This window comes from Charadrius vociferus, unplaced genomic scaffold (genome assembly GCF_000708025.1).
Source record: "Charadrius vociferus isolate BGI_N301 unplaced genomic scaffold, ASM70802v2 scaffold82, whole genome shotgun sequence".
NCBI classification, from domain to species: Eukaryota; Metazoa; Chordata; class Aves; order Charadriiformes; family Charadriidae; genus Charadrius; species Charadrius vociferus.
The window spans coordinates 2,475,717-2,493,119 of record NW_009647401.1 but is presented as its reverse complement, the minus strand read 5'-3'; the positions used below and the strand labels follow the sequence as shown (position 1 = coordinate 2,493,119).

At 37.5% G+C, this 17,403-nt stretch overlaps 1 protein-coding gene across 1 annotated transcript in view; it reads right to left on the bottom strand.

Moving 5' to 3' along the window:
- Positions 1-17,403, bottom strand: part of LAMA2 (laminin, alpha 2) — a 290,790-nt gene that overhangs the window by 60,982 nt on the left and 212,405 nt on the right. Inside the window, exons 37-41 of the mRNA XM_009880193.1 lie at positions 17,238-17,402; positions 15,537-15,653; positions 14,223-14,386; positions 10,510-10,648; positions 4,086-4,188 (exon numbers count right to left, since the gene is read on the bottom strand). Coding sequence (XP_009878495.1) covers positions 4,086-4,188; positions 10,510-10,648; positions 14,223-14,386; positions 15,537-15,653; positions 17,238-17,402 — 688 coding nt within the window. The remainder of the gene's footprint in view (positions 1-4,085; positions 4,189-10,509; positions 10,649-14,222; positions 14,387-15,536; positions 15,654-17,237; position 17,403) is intronic.

Genomic DNA, 17,403 nt, shown 5'->3' with positions numbered 1-17,403 from the left:
TGGTAATATAAAACATTTCAGTGATTAATAGCCGTTTTATAACTAGGGTAATTGGCCACAAATCAGGGGACTATCATAATGTGGCAAGAAAATACTCCCACCTCCGTCACAGCCCAGCCTGGATTTCTGGAGTGCATATTAGTCGAGGGGCTTATGGGTCTTCATTACTTTAATTAATGTACTACCTGTAGTGCAGACAGAGAAATTTTAAACTAATGATTGCTTCTGTCTACCAGATCTTTACAGAGTGCCCATCATCCATCCTGTACTTCCAGTTGAGATTCTGAACCGGGTGGCTTTATAAGAACCGTAAGAAAACATAGTTCTAATTAGTTTTACACTCAACTTTCTCCTTCTATCCTGGAAACACCAAGACATCCAGAAGCGATTATGCTCATAATACTAATAACATCACCTCTTTGGAGCAAAAGAGAGGTGAGGAAAAAAAGAAATCTGTCATTGCATTTTATTCTTATGCATCTGCATTCTGAGCACAACATTAACTGATCTCTGTGGGTCACGTGGTGGAGTATGGCCATGGTTTATCACATGCAAAAAGGTGTACTGTGAAAAGTTCAGAATGTTTGTCTGTATGAAGCACTTTAAATCTAAGATATATCAGAGAGCATTAAGAAAGCTCCGTCTCATTACCCTTCAGTACGGGGCAAGAACATAGACAAAGAGCTAATACGTGAATTTTAAGCACTACTCCCTGCTTGCATTAGGGTTGCTTCATGAATCCTTAGACTGTTTAGACCTTCACTTCTGAACGATGAAACTGTGATCAACTTAAATTCTCACTGGTGTAAAATGGGAGAATAACATACTGTTTTCGAAAATCTCTGAAGTAATGTCTTATTGAGGTTGTAATTCACCTTTTCTCAGGGTTAAATTGGACAGTCTTGTGGGCACATGGAATTGACATATATCCAAGTGCAGGCACTATTTTATTTATGCCCTTGAAAACAGGGCACTGTGCTACGTGGAACACGATTACTCTGATACAACTGCCCGGGGAGCACGCAAAGCTACAGACTCCATTCCGTGGTGTCCAGTCTGCTCAGAGGAACACTGCAGCAAGGAAGAGGCAGCACTGCTGTTTTAGTGTTTCCTATACACTAGCCTGTTACAGTTTGCCTTCTAGAAAGGGGCACTAACAGCATCCTTATTCGTTCTACTTCAGCCATGATCCTTAACTTGCACGCTGGCTTCCCCTTGTAGTTTTGTGATTTTCTGTAACACATTTACTGAAACATGCCCCTCCAGCCCTACATCTGTACTGTATCTGGCAGTAAAGAGTCACAATAAAGAACACTCTAAATATACATCCAAGATTTACTAGTAACTGCAGGCACATTTTTTTCTCAGAGCAGCTACAAGAAAATAACAATGTTTCTAACTCTCAAACAGTGTATGACAGTGAAATGTAATTAATGACCTTCTGAAACATCATGCTTTATGACCTTATTAAACATTATGTTTACTTGTTAACTAGCTCTGCAGATGGAAATCCTAGAGCTGCCAAAACTAAATGAAAGTGTAGTAATAGCCAAAAGATGATTCTAAGTTGTATGGATCTCATCCTTCATGCTGTATGCATCTCCCAGGAGGCCAACGAAAATTTTGTATGTTAAAGCCTGAAAAACTGGGCTTTATTATAAAAATCTGTCTTGTTTCTAACAAAAAGTATTTTAACTACTCTAGCATGCCAGGGAAGCTTCAGGCATCGTCTCAGTGACAAGCAGTTTAAATCTCAACCTCAAATATTTACTGTGTGATTCTTCTAGTTCTGATGCATGAAACAGCAACAAAAAAAAAAAAAAGGCTTGATTTTCAGATCTTATTATGAGCAAAAAGTATCATCTGCTATCTGTTTTCCTTTCCTAGTCTTTATTTCTTCCAAGTCCTAAATCTGTTTTCTCACATAGGTTTTGAAGTCCTATGCTTTTCCCATCCTTGTGGTTAATACCAGGTTAACCCTATTATAGCTTCAGCCAATTGAATCAGATTAAACAGTAACGTATTTAGTATGAAAGAATTTTTCAAAAACTACAGTGACTGGAAACAAGCTTCTTAAAATATACATAACAAAATTTCAAATTACATAAGGATTACAACGTACTAATTTGGACTAAACCACAAAGGTATCAACTTGAACTTCTTCTGTGTAGACTAATCAAAATATTACTCAGTATTTGGATGAAAGACCTTCAAAATAGTTGTACGGACTCAGTTAATTGATCCTCCTCTCAAACTTTACTATTCCAGAGCCACAAACACTGTATGCTCCTAAGCTTCTTTCTCTGTTAAGTTTAAAACCAAAGCAATTAAAGCAGTAACATTTAACATTTTTCACAAAGGCAGATGTGTGAAACTCATTGTTGCCCTACTTGAAAGTGGTTAATTGCATCATGCTTTTTTCCCCTCAGGTTTAGTCAGAATGAATTATTTTTTCAATTCCTGTCTAATACTGCTGTGGAGAAAGAAGTGTTGAGTACTGTTAAACAGATGCTTCATTACTGCTGCAATAAGTATTTTCTTAGAGGACCTATAAAACAATCTGTCTGGATAAAGACGCAAGAAATAAACTGCTTTTGGTTGCAATGATCAGAAGATCATTGAATCATAGGCTCAGAACAGATGTTCGTCCAAAGATCATTTTTCTCCTCCTGACCAGCAGTCATTCCTCACTGATGTTTGTCTAAGCTGTTTTCAAAGATTTTCAAAGCTTGAATCTCGCTAATCTCCTCAGTACTCTTCCAGTACTTCTGTATTTTAATTACAAGGAAGATTTTCCTAATATGTGATCTGTATCAGTGCATTTGAGATACTTTTATCCCATCTTCTTCAAAGAAACCTTGACATAACTGAAGAGTATGAAGTCTCCTTTTCAGTCTAAAGAATTAAATTATTTCAATCTTTCCCCCCTCCCCTCCTCTGCTAGATCTCCAATTAGTTTTCATGATATCTTCAGGACTCTCTGCAAGCCACCTCAGCCCTCATGAAGTTCAGTGCCCAGGACTGTAGCCAGTAATTTAGCTAAAGCACCAGGAACCCCGAACTGAGCAGAAGGATTGTTTCATGTGTTTCGGAAAGCCATGCTCTTATTCATGCATTCCTCTCTGACATCTGCCTTTTCCACCTCTACCCAGCACATGATCCATGCTTCTTTTTAGTGTCATTCTAAAGAAGTGCTACCCAGACAATTGCTCCTCATCCTGCATTTCTGCAGCTGATTATTCACGTGTGCATGAAACACCTCATGTGTGTCCATATTGTCCTACCTTCTCACACTATGGCATTCACCAATAATACTCTCATTTATGGATGAGAAAATGTTACGGAGGTTACAAGCACAGTCTGACCTAAATTACCAGCTTTTACATCTCACCAAATAGCATAGTTCAAAACCTTCCACCCCCACCCCCGCCCCCAGAAAATACTGAATAGAAATTAAAGATGTTTTATTCTTCACTGGAAAGCCAAAGTATTTGGTTTGGAATCTAAGAAAGACATGTATTTATGCTTTAGGAACAAAGAAATATTTTTTTGTGTGTGTGTGAAAATAATAATTTTTCTCTAGAGACATGTTTTTGGTTTCACTTTTTAAAGAAAACACTTAGCAATTCCCTCTCATTAGTCTCTGGCAAATGTCTTCATTCTGCCTCCCCATGCTTCCCTTTCTGGCACAATCCCATAAGCAACCTGAAGAGATATGATATCTCTGACTGGCATTGCAAACCCTGCTTCTGTATTGACAAGAATAAAAATGTAACACTAGACTGGTTTTGTACTAATTCTTGGCTACAGCATTTAGTAAATCAGCACCAGTATTTCCATCCCCCTATCCTCCCTACTTACTCTTGCCCGTACTGTAATTAGCAAGAGAAGACCAAGGCTCCACCCTCCTCAGCCTTCCTGTCCAAGAAATCCCTGTATAATGCCTGGACCCAAAGTAGGAGAATCTTTTTCATTGATACATCCTTCAATTTCAAATCAGATAATGAATTATACTTTTTTGTACTAGCAGTCTCACAATGTTTTTCATGTATTTAATGGGCCTAAATGCCCTATATTGCACATACCTTTAACATCATTTTCTAACATCTTGGCTTCATTCAGGACCCTGAAGCTTTTCTGGAGGGAGCTCTTGGCACCATCCTTCAATGATCCTTGAGGACCAGATGTCTGTAGACAAACAAGCAGTGTCATACATACAGGAAAGTCTGAAGTCATAAAAGATATATGAAGATGATGTAAGTGAACAGTCATCTAAATTTTAAGAGCACGTCAGTGTGCTCTGAATTACATGCCATTGCTGTTACATTGGTCTACAAGAAGTAAAAAAAAAAAAAAAATATCTCTAATTAATTTCCTTTTGTTCTTATGGGAAGCCAGATCTCCTTTGGAATACCAGTGATGTCTAAAAAAAAGAGAAAAAGTTTATAGTGTTACAGAAACAGGTTTGACTCTAGGAGCAAAACTTTTCGAAAACAAAAACCCAAACAAATAAACAAACAAAAAGATATTTCAACTTGAACATGGATTTCTCCTTCCAGCTATGGACACAATGCACCATGCAATACAGTATTTCTCCCTAAGAGCAACAACAGCACCTTTAGAAGCCAGAGTGGTTCTGATGATACAAATTCTAACATTGACAACAGAGATGCCTTTGTGGTTAAATTCAAGAATTGTAATTGCCAGGCCAGTGAAGAAAATAGGGTATAAAAGAAATAGAGTTTAAAAAGAAGGGTAAATGGCAGTTAGTTTGAAAGACTTTTATTACTAAATAACCATCCTTCATCACATCATGCTACTTAAAGATGTTTCTTTTGAAAAACATCCATCTCTATCTTCAGTGCAGAGAATAATCAATAGTTAAAATGATTTTTCTAAATTAGATTAGTATTTTCAGTCAGTAGGAAATGCTCTAGGTTCTGAACCACTTACTGTTCAGTTTGTAAGACTGAACTCGGGTCACACATCATACTGAATACATTTCTTTGAGAATACTCCTGACAGCCACATAACATTCTATATTAGTCATGGGTCATAGCCTTGTAACTAGGATGTAATTAAGAAGCAGCTACTTTTCATTTTCCAGGGCAGATACATATACTCAAAAATTAACTATGTGTCAATTAAATGACACAGTTATTATGGCTATTCATTATTTATATAATGAGCAAGCCCAGAGGTGTTATTTCACATACTACTGAATCTTGGTTGTTTTTCAACGACACTGTGAAAACTGTATAGTGGACTTGCCCATTTCTTTTTCTTTGAAAAATCTTAGGGAATGCTTTGGATACTTGCAAAATTCAGAACCAAGTTTTTTGTTCTGCAATATCTCATAGCATATGTTACCACGTCACAGGGATATAGCTATTAAAGACTCCTTGTATTCATACAGGATGTAAACATATGCCTAGCTTTCATCATAAGCTAAGTGATTTTAAGAAGTAAGGCCCACATGACTGCCCTATTTCCAAGCTCACCTGAAATATTAAGCTCTGTACACAAATTCCTTTCAACATCAACAGAAACTATACATTCGAAAGATGAACAAAATTAGCTTCTTCTAGATTTTATCACGTAATACAAGTAGCATTGGTAATAGAAAAGTACATATAAACCCAGGGGAAAAAAAAAAAAAAAGACTATCCAATTAAGCAAAAGACTGCTCCTGAAAGAAGAATATTTGGCCAGATTTTGTGGCAGATGCACCTGTCAAATCAGATAATATTTTTATATTCTTTTTCCCATTAGCAACAGAACCCAGGGTATGATCACTCTGTGGCCATAGGCTTCAAAAATAATGATCGTTATTATTATTATTAAATGACTAGGCATGGTTGACTGGCTGTTAAAGCAGTTTATACTCAATACAATGAAGTTGTAAGGCCAATTTTTACAATGCAAAACCAAGAAGTTCATAAAGTCAGGGACAATAATTGGGCATGTGCTGACAATTAGTCAGAAAAAGACTTCAGCATAACATTAATACTAGAAAAGCTCCTTCAGAGACAAATACACTTGTACTGATTAAAAGCTTTATTTTATATTTATTTAAAAATAATTCTAAAAGGAAGGATTAATCAAGACATCTGATGCAAAACATACTTTTTTTTTTGCTAGCTTTTCTTGTGGCTCATGAGACTTCGAGTTATGATGAAGGCAATAATGAAAAAACAAAACATTTTCTGGCTTTGTGCGAGATGAGTGTGTGCTTGTGGCAAGCCTAGGTCATGATGAACCCCTGAATGATTTAATAAGACTGACAGCCAAGGGTCTTTGATATTATTTTCTAAATTGGGACACCTGCTGTAAAAAAAGGAAAAAAGTAAGAAAAAATTGTGATTCAAGATAAATTGGGAAATCACAGCACCTCAGGAATTTAATTTGTTCTAATTCTGCCTCTTCCAAAGTGTCCGCAACCTGGGGATAGTGCCTTCTTCACCCTGTGCCCTCCTTCACGCTCCCCACCCTCCCTGTGCAAACTCTGTGCAGCTTAACCGCTGGTAGCATCTTGTGGCAGAAGTGGGATCTCATTATATATCTAAACAATGCAATCTCAACGGTGGTTTAGAGGCATAAGTGCTGTTCTAATAACATAGTACAAAATACTGTCACTGAAATTATACATCATCCTTAATAGTCTGTTTTTTTTCCTATCAATGGGTTAGCAAAAATTTTAATTAAGTTTAACAGCAAAATAAAAACATCTATCAAATTAGAGAAAAAACTCCATGACTTGATAATTAGCAGATAATTTTGGGAAAGGAACGTATTTAGGAAGAATATCCTTCATCTTCCTTTTTCTAGTATTTCAATGAATCTTGAATTCTGGTTTTGTCAAACAGCTCAGCTTTTGCAGGAGTGGCAGAAAGATTTATGTTCAGCCTGGTGGGTTATGGCACTCTTCTGGGGTGGAGGAAATCTCTCTAGATCTCCCAGGGATGATTGCGTGAATCACTCACTTATCACATTAACAGGGAAATGTGCCACATGCTGCAAGTTTGAATAAGATGAGCCATAGTCACAGCATTCTGTGAAGACTCCCCCATCAGAGCATGATGGGCATGGTCTGAGCACATATCAGACTGAGAACTGCTGGGGACTTTGCAGAAAGGATTTTTTTCTGAGGTTTCATGAATGGACATAAATATGAAGTAGGCACCACGTTGCCCAAATCTGCTGACATTTTGGCGCTTTTGGTCACATGCGAGGTACAGCTTCAAGCATGGATGTAAATGCACTGGGGCTGTTTTGAGGTCCACGTACTTGGACTTGCACAGGTACAAGGTATTTTATAGACCTAAGTGCTAATTCACATCAGTAAAAAATAGTTCTGCTTTATTCTTAAATTATTTTCTCTTCACATACATTTATATTCTGGGAAGTTTTCACCTATGCAAGAATTAGGGCTACTCTCATTTTTACCTGTCCTGAAGATAGCTGAGCATTTTGAACTACCAAAATGTTATGAATGATTTGCACATCAGGATATCCTCATGAGGAGCATAGCTAGGTTGCTTTATGCCATTACCACGTAAGGAAACCTGGACACCCAATGTAACTGTTGGGGTACCACTACAAAAAAGCAAAGAATGAGTTTGGACCCTGAACACCTAATGTCACCTGCGGTTCCAGTTACTAGCCCATAAGCTCTCTCTAAAAAGCCTAAGAATAATCACACTTTTTCAAGATGTATTGTAAAACTATTGATTCTGATCTGTGAGACACAAGCTGGATCTGTTAACATGACTCCCCTCTTCAGTCAGTCACTGCTTTGGCAAAGTAATGGGATGTTGAAGCTGCTTGAATGCTAGAGATTTCTCATCTGTGATAAATTTATTTTGCTTTTAAAGGAGAGAGCAAATCCATCATAAAAAGCTCAGGAGGAATTTTTCTGTCATATTTTTAATACATTTTTTCCCAGTCATTTATCAGGCTTCCTGTAATCAGGATGAATTTTAAGCATCTTTTAGTTCTTGCTTTTAGCAACATTAGCTTAATTTGAAAACAAAGTAATTGTCCCATTACAAAGCAAAATACAAAAAAAACCCACTGAGATCTCACTAAGGTTCTTATAAATTATTCGCTCCTGTAACGTACAGGGTGGAATCTAAAACTCAGTCCTGTCCCTGCCATCTCTAGTTCATGCGCCTGCTTGCTGCTGTTGGGAAACCTTCCTCCTGCCGCCCCAACATTATAAATCTGCCAATGGGAAAGGCTAGGCTCAGGGATGGAGGTGAGCTTCAGCCCTTTTCTCCATTATTTGCTATCATCTGGAAATCAGAGTCTTTTACAGAAGATAGGCAACACCCACAGCTGCACTCATAAAGAAGAGAACATGGCTCCATCTGTCAAATGAAGGGGAAAGACAAGATCTCTGTCTTCTATACAGGGTCCCAAAGAGCACCTTCTCAGGAGGGAGGGGACACAGTTTCTAGGGGCTTCTCAGTCTGAGGGGGCTCAAATCCACATATGCTGCCTTCGAGGAGAGTGCTTGAACCGTGGTGCTCCAGACAGCCCTGAGAGGGTCCACTCGGGCTCTCATGCTGAAGCTCAGCTAAAAGTAAGTTCCTTCGGGCTTGCAGAAAGAGGGAACCTGGTTTACCTGGTTAGTAGTCCATCTTTTCACTTAGGATGAGCAAACATTCAACAGTCTTTCCATAAAACCAAAACCAGAATAGCAAAATGATGACTGAACTTCATGATTAACATATTTTTTAAATCTGGCCCCAAATCCTCACCTGATCATTTACCAAATAATGGTTAAATTCCACCTTGCTCTGCAGCAATTTGATTACCTCTACTATATATCAAGTCAGTTACATTTAAAAAACAGCAGCTCCCTCCATTTTCATCTTTATCAACTAGATCCCTGTTACACATATACAGCTCACAACGAAAAACAAGCTCCCTCTAATGAATACGTGCAATGGAGATGCTTAAAATCTCACCTTAATAATACCTTATTCTTTTTCCTTGCTACTCACTTGCCTCTATTTACCTCATGTTGTCCATCTTCACCTCCATCTCTTTCAAATCATCTATTCACTTTCTCTCCATGGTATAATAAGATGGTTCACCATCTGATATATACTCTTTTGTAGCCATACATGCAATTGCTTGCTTTGTTTCTTGACTGCAGTATGTATCTTTTTTTCCTATTCAATCCTTGAAACAGCTGCCTGCCTCACTCACCGTGAGTCATCAAAGGAGCAAAAGATTGCTGTCTGTATTAAATCCTGATGAGAAGAAAAAAAATCCCCAGCTCCTTATTCACTTCTGCAGTGTAATTAGAAGTTCTGGTGAAAAAAATAACTATTTACAGAGAACCAGAGCATACTAATGTGTGAGGTGAAATTTTTTCATCATGAGAGAAACATAGTAATTAATGTTATTTGAAATAGAAGTTGACAATGTAAACAGCCTAAAGATATTAAATTTTTTGTGCAGTGGCTAGACCATTTTATCCCTCTCCTAAATACAGACCTTTACAGCATGTGATTGCTTTTGCTATTCTCATAATCCATTTGACTGAAGTGGCTCTCTGCAAGCCACCTTTATTCATTTACAAGTGCTGTAACTACAAGTTGCTTCTGTTCATCTGTATGTTTCTGTATCAACTATAGGGTCTGGCAGTTTCATATTATACTGTCATTTCCTCACGTTTCTGTGTGCCTGTGAAGTGCACATCAGTTGCTTTCTGACTGACTTCCACAAATTTGCCATTAACTCCTTTGATATTTGACATAAAAAATAATTCTGGCTATGCTTAGAAAGTTTTCTCCTCACAGTGTATGCATTAAGGAGGCAAGCTCCTCATTATGACAGGCTGGAGAGCTGGCTTTACCTTACAATGCTATTTTTAAAAGTTCTCTCCTTTTCCTCTGAAAATTTGCATGCAGTATCTTATAGTGAGAATAAGATTTCTCTGTGAAATATGGCAGAGTTCACAAAAGAAGCTGTATAGTTTCTATGAATAAAACTTTATGCTCCCCTACTACAATTCTCCATTTCTAGAACTCTGCTAGGTGCACACAGTTCATCCTACGTGCAGAGAAGTGCCTCTGAGCATTTTTGTGGAACTAGAGGGTGAAGAGTTAATTAAGGCACAGAGTTCTTTAGATGTGTGCAAAATATTTGTTAAATATAAACTACCTTTATTGAGGATCAAATGACCTACAGTCCTGACTCAAGTCTTTCCTGTAGTAGCTGTTTGCCTGAGCCATAGACAGAGACTGAAAGGGGGAAGACAGAGGGAGGAAGAATAGTAAACAAAAAGGGAAAGAAAAATAAGGAACAGGAGTTAGGAACAAATAGGGATGTAGTTTGAAGGCACGTGTAGCTCTGATGGGGCACAGCTTTCTGATCTCGACACAAGAATCTGTGGCGGCAGGGGTGTCTAAATAAAGTCATAAGATGACAAAACATGGTGTAGCACAGTTCCACAAAAAATCTAAGCCTTCTTCCCAATTTACGTCTTTTTCTTACCGCTTGCATAGCTTCATTTGCAAGAGCCTTGGCTTCCTTGGCAACTTTTTCAGCTTCATCTGTGTAATCCTTGATGTTAGTGTAAGCATTGAAAGCAAGTGTGGCATTGAAAGAGAGGTTTTTGGCTTCAGCAAGGATTCTGTTGGGATGGGAAAAGTAAACACACCATTAAACCTGCTATCAGAGCTCAACAGAACATAGTACCCTACTTTTTCAAACCAAACGACCTGTATTTCTAAGGCATTTCTTTAGAGAGCAACGCTACCCTTGAGATTTCAGGAGTTCTGGCATCATGTGTTTAATGGAATTCACATTCTATCTGTGCAGAAAGACATAAACCCCAATGTTCACTAAAAGAGTGAGATAAAAATGGATGAGACACTGAGAAAAGATAGTGTAGTGCTTAACTCTATAATCCAGATAACATATATTCATAATGTGGGTTTATAGGTTAGGTGTTGAGCCAGGCAACTCAATGAATTTTGCTCTGTATGAACATGGGGGAATCAACACAGGCATGTTTTAAGGGAAAACCTATGAACACCTAATTTCTTTGGCTGGCTGCCAAACACAGAAACGTGAGGTTTGGAGGAGATCTCACTGTGTAAACCAAATCCTAAATGCTAATTTTGCTGAACAAAATGGAAAACATAACCAGTAATTCTTCATATTGAATGGGGTGTTCCATTTACATGAAATACTTCATTCTAATAATTATAATTATATTAAAAGGTAATTATAAACAAATAATGTTTCTTGCTGCAGGGACCAGACTGGAGCTCAGCTAGCCCCCTTTCAGGGTAATTTCTAGCCAGCAGGTTGGAGAAATAACTTTTCTTGCACTCTCTCTATACGATATATTCAAATGCTTTCTACAAAGAAGTACTGCACCTACAGAATTAACTTGAAGACATCTGTCTCAGAATACATTATGCCTAAAGCCTATGATGTTTTTCCTGAATAAAGGATAAATGGGCTAAAATCCCTGCTTGAATGGAACAAGAATGGATTTGAACTGGGATTTTTGCCTCTCTGGGAAATGTTCTAGCCATCAAGGTATATGACAATATAAGGGAGGCAGGGATTAGTCCTGCTGGACCTGTCCCAGCTTGTATAAAATAATCATTGAGACTGTGTGTGGAAGAAAGAGAAATTCATTCTCTAACCTAGTAATTAATCTATTCTCTGAGGACAGCTGGACTCCAATCCTCGCTTCAATGATTATTTAATGATTTCTATGAAATGCAACAGGAAAGACAAAGGGGACGGAAGGTATACTCCCTGGACTCCACGTGTAGTTAACAGAGGGAGAGAGATTCCCTTTAGGCTACTGCAGAAACAGCACAACTGAGCTGCCTCTGCATTACTCCTGGGAAACTGTATCTCCTTCCTTAACTACAGATGGAGCTCACTGGGCTATAGTAAGTTTTTGTGATGCTCAGTTAGAGAAACGCGCAGCCCACATTAGCTATCTAGCTAGTATCTCAAGTACTGCTTAGAAATATAGTTCAAATCCCTTCTGGTTAGGAGAGAACTGAACTGAATTTGCCTAATACCAATGGTATTTACTCATCAGCAGGCAATTACCCATAAGGGAGAAGCCTATACTAATAGCTCCTTGTATACAGGAAAAATAACAATTTTTTTTCTAGGTCGAATTAATGAACTGTTCTATGTTCTAACTCTCAAGAGAACATCCTCACCATCGATCAATATACTAGTTGAAGCCTTAGGGGGTGACTGGAGAGAAAGGGCTCTCCCTCAATTTCTTCTGTAAGGCAAAATGGTACTTTTCAGCAAATTTAGTATTAACTGAAAGACACCCAAGTGCCAGTTGTGAAGATAGAGATATTCTTTAATTTCTATGGCAGATGGAGACTGCATATTCCTGTAAAGTATGACTGTTTAATGTCAGTGCACAAAGTAACCAGCTTTATCCTGATGCAGGATTACATGGTATTTCTTTCTCCTTTGAAATCATGTATTTGACCAAATTAGAAATTTTAATTTTGAACAATTTGCTTTTAGATATAATTTTTAATGATGTCATTGATTCTGCATTTTTTAGTATATCTTGAGAAGCTGAGGTTGATGTTCAGATCAGATAGAAGTATACATGGTACTGCTCTACCACAGTGACTGCAACTTTAAACACTGCCCTAGGCTCCCCAAGACCGAGCCGTCAACCTACATTAAGACAGAAGCACACGCATGCACTCATAAAAATGCCTATTTAGCATAGTTAAAAACCTCTTTCTCAAAATATGTCTTGCCAACATTTCACTGAGGAGTACATTTTCTCTACTTCTTAGTGCCATGCCTGCTTTCCATGTATTTATATTTTTTTACAGATTTATATTCAGATATTTATATCTGAATTCAGTACTGTGGTTGGATGTGACACTAGTCACCTACTTTACACCCGGAGATGTACCATAAAACTGACGTGTCCTAATCAGACAGTGCACATAGCATTTACAAAAGTCATGTTTTTCTAGAAATAGTGCCCTTCAAATCCTTTTTACTTAGGAAACCACAGCTATCGTTATTTTATATACTCCTCAAAACATAAATTAGGCTGAATATCAAGTAGTGTGACTACACTGTATATGAAGCCAGTAGTTTTACAAGTATTAGACACTTTATCAGAAACAATTCTGTTCCTTTTCCTCAAAATTACAGATGCTGGCAAGAAAAAAATGTGTTAGGCATCTGCTCACAAGCCTTTGGGATATTGAAGTCTTCAGGTATATCTACAAGATGTAAGAAGCAAAAAAGGAGCATATTGTTGGTGTTAAAAAAATAATCTATCTTTTTTATTCATGCAGTGCTTTTGAGAAAATAAAACTCTGAAACTATGCTGGGGACAGGTCTAAGAGGCAGAATATCCACGATCTATTTTGAGTATTACTATTGCAAATTACACTTACTATTTATGGCTTGCTTTCTTAAATGCAAAAAATACAATAAAACAAAAGACACCCTCCCTCTTCCCCCCAAAAGTCCCAATAAACCCGAAACAAAACAACAATACCACCTTACCTTCTATTCTTTCCAGGAAACTATATTCATTATGAGTTATAAAGTATAACACTTCTGAAACTGCTATGGTCATATAAACCAAGGGCACTGTAATACTCACATATTTAGGAATGTGATAGCGGTAAAGAGAAACTGAAGTTTCTGTACTTAGGCTTCAGCATTTTAGCCCATGACACCTACTAATTTTGGGAGAGTGTTTTGAAACCACTAGAGGGATTACTGTCAGTCACTATGGGGGATTTTTGACAGCAAACAAATTAGCACCACAATAAGGGTTTCCTACCAAATTGGTCATCTTAAACATAAAAATACTGCTTGCTTTTAACAAATGTTTATGAAAACACATAGTGGCCTCTGTAAGACAAAGTTCAATTTTTTTTACACCAACATAGCAGTAAGCATATGGTAAGATAAACTGTGTTAAGACTGCATCTGCTGGCATTGTTTGCAGGTAATGCAGCCTATAAGCATCACAAGATGTATGAAATGGTTTAACAAGAGATACACCCACAAGTTAACCAACTGGATAGTCGTATACTCATACAGAACACTGGTTATTTGTATACTCCCAGTGACAGATGTCGAAGTCTAAGAATGTCCTTCAATTTCTGTCAAGCAATTTTACAAACCTGCTTCGTGATTTTATCATTACCAATGAATGGCTGCCTTACCCATCCAGTATTGCAGATGATTCATTCAGCTGGGCTGCATGGTTCTCAGCTTGCAACACCTTTTCTGGAAGCATCCTGTCATGAATTTCTTGTGATAAGTCATCTATTTTATCCTTCAGCTGATCAGACATTGGCTGTATCTTATCTGCAACGCCTTCTACATACTGAAAACGACAAAGGAAAGGCCTTTAAGCTACTGAATGCAAGCATTCTGTAGCCTTTTTTATATTTTTTTTCCCCCTTGTGAGGTATTATCTCATAACTTCCCCATGCATGAAGACTTCAGGGAACTAATATGGAAAGAATAAAGGAAGGACTGGACTGGAGAGCAGAGAGAAGACAAAACAATATTCCAAGAGCTACTGGCCTCTCTTGAGTTTAGTAGAAGTTTCTATTTTACAATTATGGAACTTCACAGTTTAAAAGCTTATAAACTCTAATTTGGATTTCTTTCCTAAATGTAAACACATACATAGTTACACTAAATTGTTGTTGTGCTCCACAATAATAACTAACCAATGACAGAAGTTTCATGTTTCAGGACCTTTTGAGTGACTTCAATGTATTTCTGCTTATTAAAGTATCTTAGTAAGAATTATACTTTTTGAAGACCTGCTATTCCTGTTCCAATAAGCTGTCTCAAAGTGTTTCCTTTCCCATTTCTCCAAAATGCATTTTTTCCATTCATTATAACAATTTTTAATGCAAGATGGAAATATTTCCAGAATCAATGATATTTCAAGATTATTTTTTTTATTGGTAGCTAAGGCACCAAACTCAAATTCTGTTGATAAAACTTTTAAGGCAGAATTTTCAAAAACATTACATAAAATAAGAGTGCAATCCTCTCCTCTCCCTGATCTATCTAGACTTAAAATTGTTGCCACAGGCAACAAATAATTTCTGAAGTTTCCTTCTGATATGCACATACAGTTTTTGTGGGGATAAATCTACATCTAGAGCAAAGAGTCGCAGTGAGATTGTGAATGGGTCTGCTGCATCTGCAATTCTAAAGATAAAGTCAGTACTGCATTCACAATACCATATTTGTAAAAGAAGGCAGAGTCCACGAAAAATTATGAGCTAGCTCTTTATGTAATCCAATGAATCATTTAAATCTCAAAGTGAATCATTTTTATATACCAGATTAGCTTTTTTTGCCATACAGCAATGGAAAAATGATTTCTTCCAATCAAAAATATTCCAACATTGATAAATAAAAAGAAAAATCAGGTGTCACTTTAATTATCTATTTTGCTTCCATAATGATGCTTTATTTTACTAATTATCAGGTAAGGATGATAAAACACTCACCTCTACAGCTAAGCTGATTTCATTTGCAAGTTTGTTGGCTGCATTAAGGACATCATTCCCTTCCTGCAGGCTCTTCTCAACTTCTTGCCTGCCATCTTCTACAGCTTGCTTCTTTTTCTATAGGGTGTGTTCAGGCAAAGAGAAATATGAGTTGTTTAACAGAATGAGGATGCCAGGTCAAATACCAGCATCCCAACACAAGACTGGATTTTGTCACCATGCCACAATGCCACTGGAATTCTCTGAGCTTTCAGAGTAAACACAGCGACAACAATAAAGCACTTATAATGTAAGATATCTTTTCCTTCTCCTCCTGTCCCCAGCTTTGTATCCTCCTCCCACACAGTAGGTTTTTGTGTTGCTCTATTACAGAGGTAACTGACTGTTGTACTATTGCTAAATGAATTAGAAAGAAGTTAGAAATCCTAATCTTTACCTAGATGTGCAGGTTCCTCATTTTGACAACTACCTTCTCTGGGTACGAAGGCAAAATTTTTCAAAATATTGTGCTGCTTTGCTATTTACGTCCACGGGTGTTTCACTAACTGCTGAATGTAAACTAAAAGATGATGGTTTGGAGCAACCTTAGGATTCTTGATTTTCCAACTCATAAAAGTGCTGCATATTGTGTAGTAAGGATGGACTTCTGAATAAGGAACTAGCAATTGCCTGTGCAAGATCCATTGAGTATCCCAGATTGGTTTGACAGGACACCAATGGCATTCTAGCGTTAAGTGCTATGACGGCTTCTTGGTCAAAACAGGGTCAAAATAAAGCAAAGAAACCTCCTCCAAACAGCCAGCTGGACAGGTGGAAAGGATGCTTTCAGGCACGCTGATACTGTGATGCAGAGAATATTTTAAAAACTGCAATAGCAGGTAATTTCTCCAACCTTTATCCATCCACCTTTGGGAAGACAATGCACAGAACAGAGATCACCTAACTTCTTTACAGAGCTGTCTTTCCTTAATTCAATCAAGCCCACAAATCTCTGCTGAGAACTAAGGTCTCGGAACTCTAACCTCATCATTGTACATGAGGTGAAAGCTCATCGAGATACAAACAGAGTTGAAACATTTATCTTCATTAGGTTGACTCTGCTCCTTATGTCTTGGTTAAATGCTTGTTAATGTACAGTATAATATGCTCTTTAGGTCTCTGCAATTTAAATTAAATCACAAGCAGACCCCTCTGCTATGAGGGAGGTCATTTATAACAGCTACTAACTACAGAGGATAGACTTTGATTTATTACTCTGTAATATCCACATACCCCCTTCAGTCTTCTTCCCAGGGGTTGGAGAGGGAGATGAAAGGGTAAGTTTTCTAGAAGCAAATATATGACAGCCAAGATTTTAACTGAACTCCTATTTAAATCTTGAGCACAGGATTTGAATTTTACATGACTATTTATACTGGGATGAATTTAATCTCCCCCAGAATAATAAATCCAATGCACCCTCTGCTCAGTGTTTAAAAGGAGATGATATTATTTTGGTAAAGCTGTGGAGTAATTCTACTTTTAAAAGCCAATGCATTTCCTCATTCTGAGGAACATGATTCCTTAAGATCACATAAGATATAGTTATATTTTAATAATATTTTTGTTTTGCTTATATTTTTGTTTCAAGATTTAATCATGCAAAGTTTCAAACTTTGATTAGACTCCAAGTAATCAAGGATAAAACTTGTCAGCACTCACCTCTACGATGGTCATATTTTTTTGGTTGACTGCAGATAAACGATCAGCCTCCCTAATTTTACCCGTAGCTTCTCTTAGCAGATCTCGAGCATCATCAACTTTGGTGTGGTAGCTTGCTAGCTTGTCCCGGACCTCATTTTTGAGATCCTCATTTTTCTCACTGGGT